This window comes from Rattus norvegicus, chromosome 8 (genome assembly GCF_036323735.1).
Source record: "Rattus norvegicus strain BN/NHsdMcwi chromosome 8, GRCr8, whole genome shotgun sequence".
NCBI lineage: Eukaryota > Metazoa > Chordata > Mammalia > Rodentia > Muridae > Rattus > Rattus norvegicus.
In genome coordinates, this window is record NC_086026.1 from 23,909,663 (window position 1) to 23,923,917 (window position 14,255).

The 14,255-nt window shown below is 38.1% G+C and overlaps 1 protein-coding gene across 13 annotated transcripts in view; it reads right to left on the bottom strand.

The window, feature by feature from the left end:
• Positions 1-14,255, bottom strand: part of LOC102555809 (rho GTPase-activating protein 20-like) — a 36,523-nt gene that overhangs the window by 7,301 nt on the left and 14,967 nt on the right. For 10 of the 13 annotated variants that reach the window (XR_010054088.1, XR_005487981.2, XM_063266291.1 and 7 more), the window contains 2 exons: positions 8,749-8,826; positions 7,110-7,173 (listed from right to left, as the gene is read on the bottom strand). Coding sequence is in view for 10 of the 13 variants with exons in the window: in XM_063266291.1 (XP_063122361.1) it covers positions 7,110-7,173; positions 8,749-8,826 (142 nt within the window). In the remaining 3 variants the exon portion in view is untranslated. Of the gene's footprint in view, positions 1-7,109; positions 7,174-8,748; positions 8,827-8,960; positions 9,175-14,255 lie in introns of those variants that run through there. The other 3 variants (XM_063266293.1, XM_039082244.2, XR_005487982.2) reach the window with 2 other exon arrangements.

Genomic DNA, 14,255 nt, shown 5'->3' on the forward strand with positions numbered 1-14,255 from the left:
AACATACAGGAAATCCAGGACTCAATGAGAAGATCAAACCTAAGGATAATAGGTATAGAAGAGAGTGAAGACTCCCAGCTCAAAGGACCAGTAAATATCTTCAACAAAATCATAGAAGAAAACTTCCCTAACCTAAAAAAAGAGATACTCATAGGCATACAAGAAGCCTACAGAACTCCAAATAGATTGGACCAGAAAAGAAACACATCCCGTCACATAATAGTCAAAACACCAAACGCACAAAATAAAGAAAGAATATTAAAAGCAGTAAGGGAAAATGGTCAAGTAACATATAAAGGCAGACCTATCAGAATCACACCAGACTTCTCGCCAGAAACTATGAAGGCCAGAAGATCCTGGACTGATGTCATACAGACACTAAGAGAACACAAATGCCAGCCCAGGTTACTGTATCCTGCAAAACTCTCAATTAACATAGATGGAGAAACAAAGATATTCCATGACAAAACCAAATTTACATAATATCTTTCTACAAATCCAGCACTACAAAGGATAATAAATGGTAAAGCCCAACATAAGGAGGCAAGCTATACCCTAGAAGAAGCAAGAAATTAATCATCTTGGCAACAAAACAAAGAGAATGAAAGCACACAAACATAACCTCACATCCAAATATGAATATAACGGGAAGCAATAATCACTATTCCTTAATATCTCTCAACATCAATGGCCTCAACTCCCCAATAAAAAGACATAGATTAACAAACTGGATACGCAACGAGGACCCTGCATTCTGCCGCCTACAGGAAACACACCTCGGAGACAAAGGCAGAAATTACCTCAGAGTGAAAGGCTGGAAAACAATTTTCCAAGCACATGGTCAGAAGAAGCAAGCTGGAGTAGCCATTCTAATATCAAATAAAATCAATTTTCAACTAAAAGTCATCAAAAAAGATAAGGAAGGACACTTCATATTTATCAAAGGAAAAATTCATCAAGATGAACTCTCAATCCTAAATATCTATGCCCCAAATACAAGGGCACCTACATATGTAAAAGAAACCTTACTAAAGCTCAAAACACACATTGCACCTCACACAATGATAGTGGGAGATTTCAACACCCCACTCTCATCATTGGACAGATCATGGAAACAGAAATTAAACAGAGATGTAGACAGACTAAGAGAAGTCATGAGCCAAATGGACTTAACGGATATTTATAGAACATTCTATCCTAAAGCAAAAGGATATACCTTCTTCTCAGCTCCTCATGGTACTTTCTCCAAAATTGACGATATAATTGGTCAAAAAACGGGCCTCAACAGGTACAGAAAGATAGAAATAATCCCATGCGTGCTATCGGACCACCACGGCCTAAAACTGGTCTTCAATAACAATCAAGGAAGAATGCCCACATATACTTGGAAATTGAACAATGCTCTACTCAATGATAACCTGGTCAAGGAAGAAATAAAGAAAGAAATTAAAAACTTTTTAGAATTTAATGAAAATAAAGGTACAACATACCCAAACTTATGGGACACAATGAAAGCTGTGCTAAGAGGAAAACTCATAGCGCTGAGTGCCTGCAGAAATAAACAGGAAAGAGCATATGTCAGCAGCTTGACAGCACACCTAAAAGCTCTAGAACAAAAAGAAGCAAATACACCCAGGAGGAGTAGAAGGCAGGAAATAATCAAACTCAGAGCGGAAATCAACCAAGTAGAAACAAAAAGGACCATAGAAAGAATCAACAGAACCAAAAGTTGGTTCTTTGAGAAAATCAGCAAGATAGATAAACCCTTAGCCAGACTAATGAGAGGACACAGAGAGTGTGTCCAAATTAACAAAATCAGAAATGAAAAGGGAGACATAACAACAGATTCAGAGGAAATTCAAAAAATCATCAGATCTTACTATAAAAACCTATATTCAACAAAACTTGAAAATCTTCAGGAAATGGACAATTTCCTAGACCGATACCAGGTACCGAAGTTAAATCAGGAACAGATAAACCAGTTAAACAACCCCATAACTCCTAAGGAAATAGAAGCAGTCATTAAAGGTCTCCCAACCAAAAAGAGCCCAGGTCCAAACGGGTTTAGTGCAGAATTCTATCAAACCTTCATAGAAGACCTCATACCAATATTATCCAAACTATTCCACAAAATTGAAACAGATGGATCACTACCGAATACCTTCTACAAAGCCACAATGACTCTTATACCTAAACCACACAAAGACACAACAAAGAAAGAGAACTTCAGACCAATTTCCCTTATGAATATCGACACAAAAATACTCAACAAAATTCTGGCAAACCGAATCCAAGAGCACATCAAAACAATCATCCACCATGACCAAGTAGGCTTCATCCCAGGCATGCAGGGATGGTTTAATATACGGAAAACCATCAACGTGATCCATTATATAAAAAAACTGAAAGAACAAAACCACATGATCATTTCATTAGACGCTGAGAAAGCATTTGACAAAATTCAACACCCCTTCATGATAAAAGTCCTGGAAAGAATAGGAATTCAAGGCCCATACCTGAACATAGTAAAAGCCATATACAGCAAACCAGTTGCTACCATTAAACTAAATGGAGAGAAACTTGAAGCAATCCCACTAAAATCAGGGACTAGACAAGGCTGCCAACTCTCTCCCTACTTATTCAATATAGTTCTTGAAGTTCTAGCCAAAGCAATCAGAAAACAAAAGGAGGTCAAGGGGATACAGATCGGAAAAGAAGAAGTCAAAATATCACTATTTGCAGATGATATGATAGTATATTTAAGTGATCCCAAAAGTTCCACCAGAGAACTACTAAAGCTGATAGACAACTTCAGCAAAGTGGCTGGGTATAAAATTAACTCAAATAAATCAGTTGCCTTCCTCTATACAAAAGAGAAACAAGCCGAGAAAGAAATTAGGGAAACGACACCCTTCATAAAAGACCCAAATAATATAAAGTACCTCGGTGTGACTTTAACAAAGCAAGTAAAAGATCTGTACAATAAGAATTTCAAGACACTGAAGAAGGAAATTGAAGAAGACCTCAGAAGATGGAAAGATCTCCCATGCTCATGGATTGGCAGGATTAATATAGTAAAAATGGCCATTTTACCAAAAGCAATCTACAGATTCAATGCAATCCCCATCAGAATACCAATCCAATTCTTCAAAAAGTTAGACAGAATATGCAAATTCATCTGGAATAACAAAAAACCCAGGATAGCTAAATAAAATAAATAAAAGGACTTCAGGGGGAATCACTATCCCTGAACTCAAGCAGTATTACAGAGCAATAGTTATAAAATCTGCATGGTATTGGTACAGAGACAGACAGATAGACCAATGGAATAGAATTGAAGACCCAGAAAGGAACCCACACACCTATGGTCACTTGATTTTTGACAAAGGAGCCAAAACCATCCAATGGAAAAAAGATAGCATTTTCAGCAAATGGTGCTGGTTCAACTGGAGGTCAACATGTAGAAGAATGCAGATCGATCCATGCTTATCACCCTGTACAAAGCTTAAGTCAAAGTGGATCAAGGACCTCCACATCAAACCAGATACACTCAAACTAATAGAAGAAAAATTAGGGAAGCATCTGGAACACATGGGCACGGGAAAAAATTTCCTGAACAAAACACCAATGGCTTATGCTCTAAGATCAAGAATCGACAAATGGGATCTCATAAAACTGCAAAGCTTCTGTAAGGCAAAGGACACTGTGGTTAGGACAAAACGGCAACCAACAGATTGGGAAAAGATCTTTACCAATCCTACAACAGATAGAGGCCTTGTATCCAAAATATACAAAGAACTCAAGAAGTTAGACCGCAGGGAAACAAATAACCCTATGAAAAAATGGGTTTCAGAGCTAAACAAAGAATTCACAGGTGGGGAATGCCAAATGGCTGAGAAACACCTAAAGAAATGTTCAACATCTTTAGTCATAAGGGAAATGCAAATCAAAACAACCCTGAGATTTCACCTCATACCAGTGAGAATGGCTATGATCAAAAACTCAGGGGACAACAGATGCTGGCGAGGATGTGGAGAAAGAGGAACACTCCTCCATTGTTGGTGGGATTGCAAACTGGTACAACCATTCTGGAAATCAGTCTGGATGATCCTCAGAAAATTGGACATTGAACTGCCTGAGGATCCAGCTATACCTCTCTTGGGCATATACCCAAAAGATGCCCCAACATATAAAAAAGACACGTGCTCCACTATGTTCATTGCAGCCTTATTTGTAATAGCTAGAAGCTGGAAAGAACCCAGATGCCCTTCAACAGAGGAATGGATACAGAAAATGTGGTACATCTACACAATGGAATATTACTCAGCTATCAAAAACAACGACTTCATGAAATTCGTAGGCAAATGGTTGGAACTGGAAAACATCATCCTGAGTGAGCTAACCCAATCACAGAAAGACATACATGGTATGCACTCTTTGATAAGTGGCTATTAGCCCAAATGCTTGAATTACCCTAGATGCCTAGAACAAATGAAACTCAAGACGGATGATCAAAATGTGAATGCTTCCCTCCTCCTTTAAAAGGGGAACAAGAATACCCTTGGCAGGGAATAGAGAGGCAAATATTAAAGCAGAGACTGAAGGAACACCCATTCAGAGCCTGCCCCACATGTGGCCCATATATATACAGCAACCCAATTAGACAAGATGGATGAAGCAAAGAAGTGCAGACCGACAGGAGCCGGATGTAGATCGCTCCTGAGAGACACAGTCAGAATACAGCAAATACAGAGGCGAATGCCAACAGCAAACCACTGAACTGAGAATAGGACCCCCGTTGAAGGAATCAGAGAAAGAACTGGAAGATCTTGAAGGGGCTCGAGACCCCATATGTACAACAATGCTAAGCAACCAGAGCTTCCAGGGACTAAGCCACTACCTAAAGACTATACATGGACTGACCCTTGACTCTGACCTCATAGGTAGCAATGAATATCCTAGGAAGAGCACCAGTGGAAGGAGAAGCCCTGGGTCCTGCTAAGACTGAACCCCCAGTGAACTAGACTGGTGGGGGGAGGGCGGCAATGCAGGGAGGGTTGGGAGGGGAACACCCATAAGGAAGGGCAGGGGGGAGGGGGATGTTTGCCCGGATACCGGGAAAGGGAATAACACTCGAAATGTATATAAGAAATACTCAAGCTAATAAAAAAAAAAAAAAGAAGCAACCCTGATGTCCTTCAACAAAAGAATGGATACAGAAAATATGGTTTATTACACAATGGAATACTATTCAGCTACTAAAAACAAAGGACATGGATGGACCTAGAAAATATCCTGAGTGAGCTAACCCAGACTCCAAAGGACATGAATAGTGTATGCTCCTTAATAAGTCATACTATCCAAAATGTTCAGAATATCCATGACACTTAAAATTAAACCATAAGGAAAGCCCAAGTAAGGATGCTTCGATCCCACTTAGCAGAGGGAAATAAATAACCATGGGAGGCAGAGGGAGGGAGAGATAAGTGTGACAATGGAATCAGGGGAGAACAGGTCAGGATGAGGTATGGGGGAGACATGAGAGAGGCCAAGGGACCCAGGAGAATGAATGGAAATATATAGCTTTCAGGGTTGGTGGGAACTTCTAGAATATCACAGAGACATGGGATAGGGGTGCTCCCAAGAGTCAAGGTAGGAAATTTTGCCAAAAATGCCAAATCATGCAGATGTAAAATTTGAAGAGACCACCTTTTTTAATCAGACAGGACACTTGTGGATGGATAGGGACACTAACACATCTACAAAACTTTCAACCTCAAATTGCTCCTATCTAAAAGAAACACAGGATAAAAAATGGAATAGAGTCTGAAGCAGTGACCAGTCAGTGACAGGCTCAACTTGGGATCCGTCCCATGATTAGGCACCAATCCCAAACATTACTGATGCAATGTTGTGCTTGCAGCCAGTAGCCTAGCATGGCTGTCCTCTGAGAGGCCCTGCAAGCAGCTGACTAAAACAGATGTAGATATTACATCTACCATTGGACTAAAGCGACAACCTCTATGGAAAAGTTGGGAGAATTGAAAGAACTGAAAGGATTGGAAACATCATAGAAAGACCAACAATATCAACCTGGACCTCTGGGATCTATCAGAGACTGAGCCACCAACTAAAGGGCATACATTGGCTGTGCAGAGGCCACAGGCACCTATGTACAAGAGATTTTATCTGGCATTAGTGGGAAAGCATGCTCTTAAATCTGACTTATGTCACTTGTATGAAGGTCAACTTTATGTGTTTGAGCTTCAAATTTTCAGTACCTTTTAAAAGATTAGCTTTGCAAGCACACTTGGTGATCTCAAATTTTTAATTCTTATTCAAACTTTCATGATAATTTTATTACTATTATTTATTTGGCAATAATCTATTGAGAAGTAAAAGAAGGCAACAAACAGAATAGCTGTAATTAAGTCAGGTTGTCTCCAAATTTCTGAATACGATCTCACATTCAGTTGCAGAATTACTGGTCATAGGAGATGTGAACTGAATATTTTACATGGATTCGGAGAAATGGCTACATTTCTAATATTCATTGCAAAACAATCTACATAATTTGGAATAAATAAAAAATTGAAGATTTTACATTTTAGATTTAAATTTGTTTCTGTGTGTAAGTTTTTTGCTCACATATATACCTGTTTACCATGTTAGACTTGGTGTTTGTGCAGGTCAGATGTGGGAATTAGATCCCCTGAAACTGGAGTTATAGATGGTTGTGAGCTGCCATGTGAGTGACAGAAATCCTTGAGATATCTAGTGAGGTTGATTTTCTGTAATGATCACCAAATTATTTTTTAAAATTGTTTTCTCTAGAAACAATATGTCGAGTTTTGTTTTGTTTTTCTTATCAGGAAAATTCTGTTTCTCAAATAAAAAGCATAGAAAAATTCCTGTCATTCTCAGGCTGTTGCTTATGGGATATTAAATTGTGTCTGAAGGTTATATTAGTTATTAATTATGATTTAAATGAATGAAATTATATTTAAGACATTTTGCTTTAGTGTTTATTTAAGTTTAAGACTAAATAATGAAAATATTGAAAATTCACCAAACTCAGCTATTCCCTCCTTAGATTTCCCTGTTATTACCTTGGAGTGCTCTTGGAGCTTCCCCAGGGCCAGGACAGAACCACAGTTGGTAATCTTCAGTGTTCTGGAAGGCAAAAAGTACCAACAATCACAAATAAACTGATATCAGAGTCTTGAAGAGTCTAGCAATTTCCTTTAATTACCATTTCTAACTCTCTAGCAGGGAAATTATTTAGACCAGTATTAATGATATTTCTTCTGACCACAGGTTTGAGTAAATAGGACTGATTTCAGGAGAAAACCTTTGGGTACTTTCCTTTCCTCTTGGAGGGAGTCTTGATCTACTGATCCACAATAGAATAAGAAGGTGCATTCAGCCATTACCAATAACCAAGAGAAATAGTATTATGAAATTTCTTATGGCTGTGCCGATTGTGTGTGGTATATTGAACTTCGACTTAACATGAGCACACAACCTAGTGCCCACAGAGACATATACTCACAGTGACTATGATGAGTTTAGCAAAGTTAACATTCAAAAGATATGATAACTTTGACAACAGTGAACAAAATAGTCAAAAACAGTTTTTGACTGTGCCTAGAAGTGAAAACAGCCTTTGACTTTAATTGAGAGATGTCCAGTCTGTGGAGATAAAGGACATGTGTCCTGGAAAATAGGCCTGATGCTGAAAAGAAGTTCTAGAACATAATTACTGCACACAGTGTTATGTATCCAGTTGAAACAATCATCTAAGTAGAACATTCTGTTGAAATATTCAGCACAATCCAGGAGTGACTCTAACTGGACTTATTATTATTTTGTCTCATAGAGTTTTTAAGTATTAAACTAGCAGACAGAAAACACTCAAGCAGACACACCAACAAATACCCTTCTACACCTCAACATACAAGGAGAGGTGATAATGAAACAGAAAGAGAAAGAGAGTGAGACAGAGAGGGAGGCAGAGGTAGAGGGGCATAAAAACAGAGAGGCAGACTGACATGTGGATTCTCATTGTACAAACTCACAGAAAGCGATAGGGATGCATAAACACAGAGAAACACACACACACACACACACACACACACACACACACACACGCACACACACTTATAGAGATACACATCCCCATTTAAAAATAGAAAGACATATATACACAGATATGTATGCACAAAAGACATAGAAATGTAGACTCATTTATTAAAGATTTATTAAAAGTTAAAAATAAACACACTAGAACATGTATACTTACACATCCACACAGAGAAATAAAAACAAGAAGAAATGGGAAAGACGACAGAATTACATACCAAATAAGGAATATAGTCTAAATTTCAAAAAACAGAAGAAAGAAAAACATTCCCTCTAACATTGGCATCCTTTAAATTAGGTGTGAACATATGAAAAATTAATCACAATTTATTACACTGGATATTATCAATTGAAACTCAACATACAGCTCAAACCATTGGGGTATGAGTTTCATTTCACATAAAACTAGACACGAATTCAAGAAAAAATGTCACTGAAAGGACTATTATTATGTCTTCAATACTTCAGATTAAAAAGGAGGCATTTGTAAAATATGATTTGTAAATGTATCATGATCAAATTTCATCTGTATTTACACATTTCCACATATGTGGATCTCAAAAGCAAAATTCAATTTTAACTCAAAGTAGATTGAAAGTAACTTACTTGTTTTCTTATCATTGATAGAAACTTGCTGATTATGTCATTCACTGTATTGTAGTTTGTTGCTGTTAAATATAGAGGCTATAGAATGTACAGAGAGAAAAAAATGCTATAAAATAACCTGAAAGCTTATGAATACAAAATTACTATGATCTAATCATTATTTACAATTTTCTTCCCATAGGATAAGTCTGGAAGACACTCAGTCTAACATATTTTTCTTAGAATTTAGTTCTTGGGTACTGAAAAATCAAACATAACTGTAACAGTTTGTGTATGATAAAGAGTGACTGAGAAGCCATGGGTGCTTTCATTATGGCAGAACGTAGTCAGGGAAGGCACTTAAAAAGAGAGCAGAGACGTTTGCTTCCTCTCCAACTGGACTTCCATCATTAGAGCCTTACTTCCATGAGCTTCATATGCACAGTTCTAGGAAAATGAGGTTGAGAAGCAGCATGATTATTTCTATAAAAATTAAAATTAGTGGGCACTCTTATCATATCAGGGTTTGTAAATAATTAGATGGCATACAGATATAATGTGTTGAAATCTATTATGGTGATAGATCTAGGAATCCAAAATGTATATTTTAGAAACAAGACCCCATTTCTTAACACCCCCAGGAAAAAACAAGGTACTTGTACTATTAGCTCTCTACTGCCTCTCACATTTAGAATCTGCTCCAGAGACCTAGGAAAATAGCAGCAAGAATATAGCATGAAATCAAAGCATAGTAATTGGGCAAGAAACCACTGATATACTGGAAATCTAATAATTAACCAGTGAGTAGATAAGTATATTTTTATGAACAGAGTTCTTATATTATTAGATATCTTTGATGAGGATTGTAAATATCTAAGAAACAGTCCCTTAAATAAGAAACACAGGTTGGGGATTTAGCTCAGAGGTAGAGCGCTTGCCTAGCAAGTGCAAGGCCCTGGGTTCGATCCCCAGCTCCAAAAAAAAAAAAAAAAAGAAAGAAAAAAATAGAAAAAAAAGAAAGAAAAAAAGAAAGAAAGAAACACAGCACATGTGCTCTCTCCCTATCCATAACAACCTTGAACCCAAACCGAAGAAAACCACTTCACAAGTATCTCTTTCACAGAGGTTTCATTCATTATTTTTTAATTTTTACTTTTTATTAATCAACTGCTATGTATAACCTATTACTTTGAAAATTATATGAGTGAGTGCGTCTGTGTCTGTGTGTGCATGTGTGCGTGTGTGTGCGTGTGCGTGTGTGTGTGTGTGTGTGCGTGCGTGCGTGCGTGTGTGTGTGTGTGTTTGAGTGGTTCTGTTGATTTATCCCAGACCCCAGTGCTATATGTCAGCTTAGTAGAATTCTATGAACAAAGACAACTTACACTAATTGACTTTGTATCTTGGTATGCAGAGGCTAACAATTATGCAAAAGCATCTTAGAATATGAAAAAAAAACAGCTCTTATCTTGTAGTTGGAATGTAACAAGAAAGGAACCAATGTAAAGCTTTGTTCAGAATGTAAAATTAATCATCTATGGGTGAAAATATAGATCAGGGCTCAGAAATCATATATTCCAGAAGGAAATAAACACCTGTAAGTTTCCTTCTTATGGCACATTGAAATATATACATATATTCATAAACCGCATACTCCCAGGAACACAGACACACATACATACACACATACACAGACACACACACAAACACACACACACACACATACACACACAAATAGACACAGAGACAGACACACATAAAATGTGAGCATAGAACATTAAAGAAAAGTAAAGCTTCTGATATTGTGATGAATATCTGAAAACATTTGTATAATTTTAAGACAGCAAATTTTTATTTTAAAGAATTCCACACATGAGATAGAGTAATAATTCACATAGGACTTTAATTCACATTATTGTAAAATATTTTGTTTTCAGAGCATTAGAAACATATTATTGTCTAATTAATGATTGCAAAGATGTGTACATCTCTTCCTGATGGTGATTTTGTTGATAAAAACAAATTTCTATAAGGCCTCTGGGTTCCCGTAGAGGAGGGCCCAAGAGCAGCAGGACCGCTGCGTCTGAGACACCGCCAGAACCTGGAGAGATCTACCGGATAAACAGTTCTCTGCACCCAAATCCCATGGGAGGGAGAGCTAAACCTTTAGAGAGGCAGATATGCCTGGGAAACCAGAAGAGACTGCACTCTGCACACATCTCTGACGCCAGAGGAAAACACCAAACGCCATCTGGAACCCTGGTGCACAGAAGCTCCCGGAAAGGGCGGCGCAGATCTTCCTGGTTGCTGCCGCCGCGGAGAGCACATAAGCATCACCCCACGAGCAAACTTGAGCCTTGGGACCACAGGTAAGACCAACTTTTCTGCTGCAAGTGACCTGCATGGTGAACTCAAGACACAGGCCCACAGTAACAGCTGAAGACCTGTAGAGAGGAAAAAGTACACGCCCGAAAGCAGAACACTCTGTCCCCATAACTGGCTGAAAGGAAACAGGAAAACAGGTATACAGCACTCCTGACACACAGGCTTATAGGACAGTCTAGTCACTGTCAGAAATAGCAGAACAAAGTAACACTAGAGATAACCTGATGGCGAGAGGCAAGGGCAGGAACCCAAGCAACAGAAACCAAGACTACATGGCATCATCAGAGCCCAATTCTCCCACCAAAACAAACACGGAATATCCAAACACACCAGGAAAGCAAGATCTAGTTTCAAAATCATATTTGATCATGATGCTGGAGGACTTCAAGAAAGACGTGAAGAACTCCCTTAGAGAAACACAGGAAAACATTAATAAACAAGTAAAAGCCTACAGAGAGGAATCAAACTCAGAGCGGAAATCAACCAAGTAGAAACAAAAAGGACCATAGAAAGAATCAACAGAACCAAAAGTTGGTTCTTTGAGAAAATCAACAAGATAGATAAACCCTTAGCCAGTCTAATGAGAGGACACAGAGAGTGTGTCCAAATTAACAAAATCAGAAATGAAAAGGGAGACATAACTACAGATTCAGAGGAAATTCAAAAAATCATCAGATCTTACTATAAAAACCTATATTCAACAAAACTTGAAAATCTGCAGGAAATGGACAATTTCCTAGACAGATACCAGGTACCGAAGTTAAATCAGGAACAGATAAACCAGTTAAACAACCCCATAACTCCTAAGGAAATAGAAGCAATTATTACAGGTCTCCCAACCAAAAAGAGCCCAGGTCCAGTCGGGTTTAGTGCAGAATTCTATCAGACCTTCATAGAAGACCTCATACGAATATTATCCAAATTATTCAACAAAATTGAAACAGATGGAGCACTACCGAATTCCTTCTATGAAGCCACAATTACTCTTATACCTAAACCACACAAAGACCCAACAAAGAAAGAGAACTTCAGACCAATTTCCCTTATGAATATCGACGCAAAAATACTCAATAAAATTCTGGCAAACTGAATCCAAGAGCACATCAAACCAATCATCCACCATGATGAAGTAGGCTTCATCCCAGGCATGCAGGGATGGTTTAATATACGGAAAACCATCAACGTGATCCATTATATAAACAAACTGAAATAACAAAACCACATGATCATTTCATTAGATGCTGAGAAAGCATTTGACAAAATTCAACACCTCTTCATGATAAAAGTCCTGGAAAGAATAGGAATTCAAGGCCCATAACTAAACATAGTAAAAGTTATATACAGGAAACCAGTTGCTAACATTAAACTAAATGGAGAGAAACTTGAAGCAATCCCACTAAAATCAGGGACTAGACAAGGCTGCCCACTCTCTCCCTACTTATTCAATATAGTTCTTGAAGTTCTAGCCAGAGCAATCAGACAACAAAAGGAGGTCAAGGGGATACAGATCGGAAAAGAAGAAGTCAAAATATCACTATTTGCAGATGATATGATAGTATATTTAAGTGATACCAAAAGTTCCACCAGAGAACTACTAAAGCTGATAAACAACTTCAGCAAAGTGCCTGGGTATAAAATTAACTCAAATAAATCAGTAGCCTTTCTCTACCCAAAAGAGAAACAAGCCGAGAAAGATATTAGGGAAATGACACCCTTCATAATAGACCCAAATAATATAAAGTACCTCGGTGTGACTTTAACCAAGCAAGTAAAAGATTTGTACAATAAGAACTTCAAGACTCTGAAGAAAGAAATTGAAGAAGACCTCAGAAGATGGAAAGATCTTCCATGCTCATGGATTGGCAGGATTAATATAGTAAAAATGGCCATTTTACCAAAAGCGATCTACAGATTCAATGCTATCCCCATCAAAATATCAATCCAATTCTTCAAAGAGTTAGACAGAACAATTCACAAATTCATCTGGAATAACAAAAAACCGAGGATAGTTAAAACTATCCTCAACAATAAAAGGACTTCAGGGGGAATCACTATCCCTGAACTCAAACTAGGGATGTATCTGGAACACATGGGCACTGGAAAAAATCTCCTGAACAAAACACCAATGGCTTATGCTCTAAGATCAAGAATCGACAAATGGGATCTCATAAAACTGCAAAGCTTCTGTAAGGAAAAGGACACTGTGGTTTAGTACAAAACGGCACCCAACAGATTGGGAAAAGATCTTTGCCAATCCTACAACAGATAGAGGCCTTATATCCAAAATATACAAAGAACTCAAGAAGTTAGACCGCAGGGAGACAAATAACCCTATTACAATTGGGGTTCAGAACTAAACAAAGAATTCACAGCTGAGGAATGCCGAATGGCTGAGAAACACCTAAAGAAATGTTCAACATCTTTAGTCATAAGGGAAATGCAAATCAAAACAACCCTGAGATTTCACCTCACACCAGTGCGATTGGCTAAGATCAAAAACTCAGGTGACAGCAGATGCTGGAGAGGATGTGGAGAAAGAGGAACAATCCTCCATTGTTGGTGGGATTGCAGACTGTTACAACCATTCTGGAAATCAGTCTGAAGGTTCCTCAGAAAATTGGACATTGAACTGCCTGAGGATCCAGCTATACCTCTCTTGGGCATATACCCAAAAGATGCCCCAACATATAAAAAAGACACGTGCTCCACTATGTTCATCGCAGCCTTATTTATAATAGCCAGAAGCTGGAAAGAACCCAGATGCCCTTCAACAGAGGAATGGATACAGAAAATGTGGTACATCTACACAATGGAATATTACTCAGCTATCAAAAACAATGACTTTATGAAATTCGTAGGCAAATGGTTGGAACTAGAAAATATCATCCTGAGTGAGGTAACCGAATCACAGAAAAACACACATGGTATGCACTCATTGATAAGTGGCTATTAGCCCAAATGCTTGAATTACCCTAGATGCCTAGAACAAATGAAACTCAAGACGGATGATCAAAATGTGAATGCTTCCCTCCTTCTTTAAAAGGGGAACAAGAATACCCTTGGCAGGGAATAGAGAGGCAAAGATTAAAGCAGAGACTGAAGGAACACCCATTCAGAGCCTGCCCTACATGTGGCCCATACATATA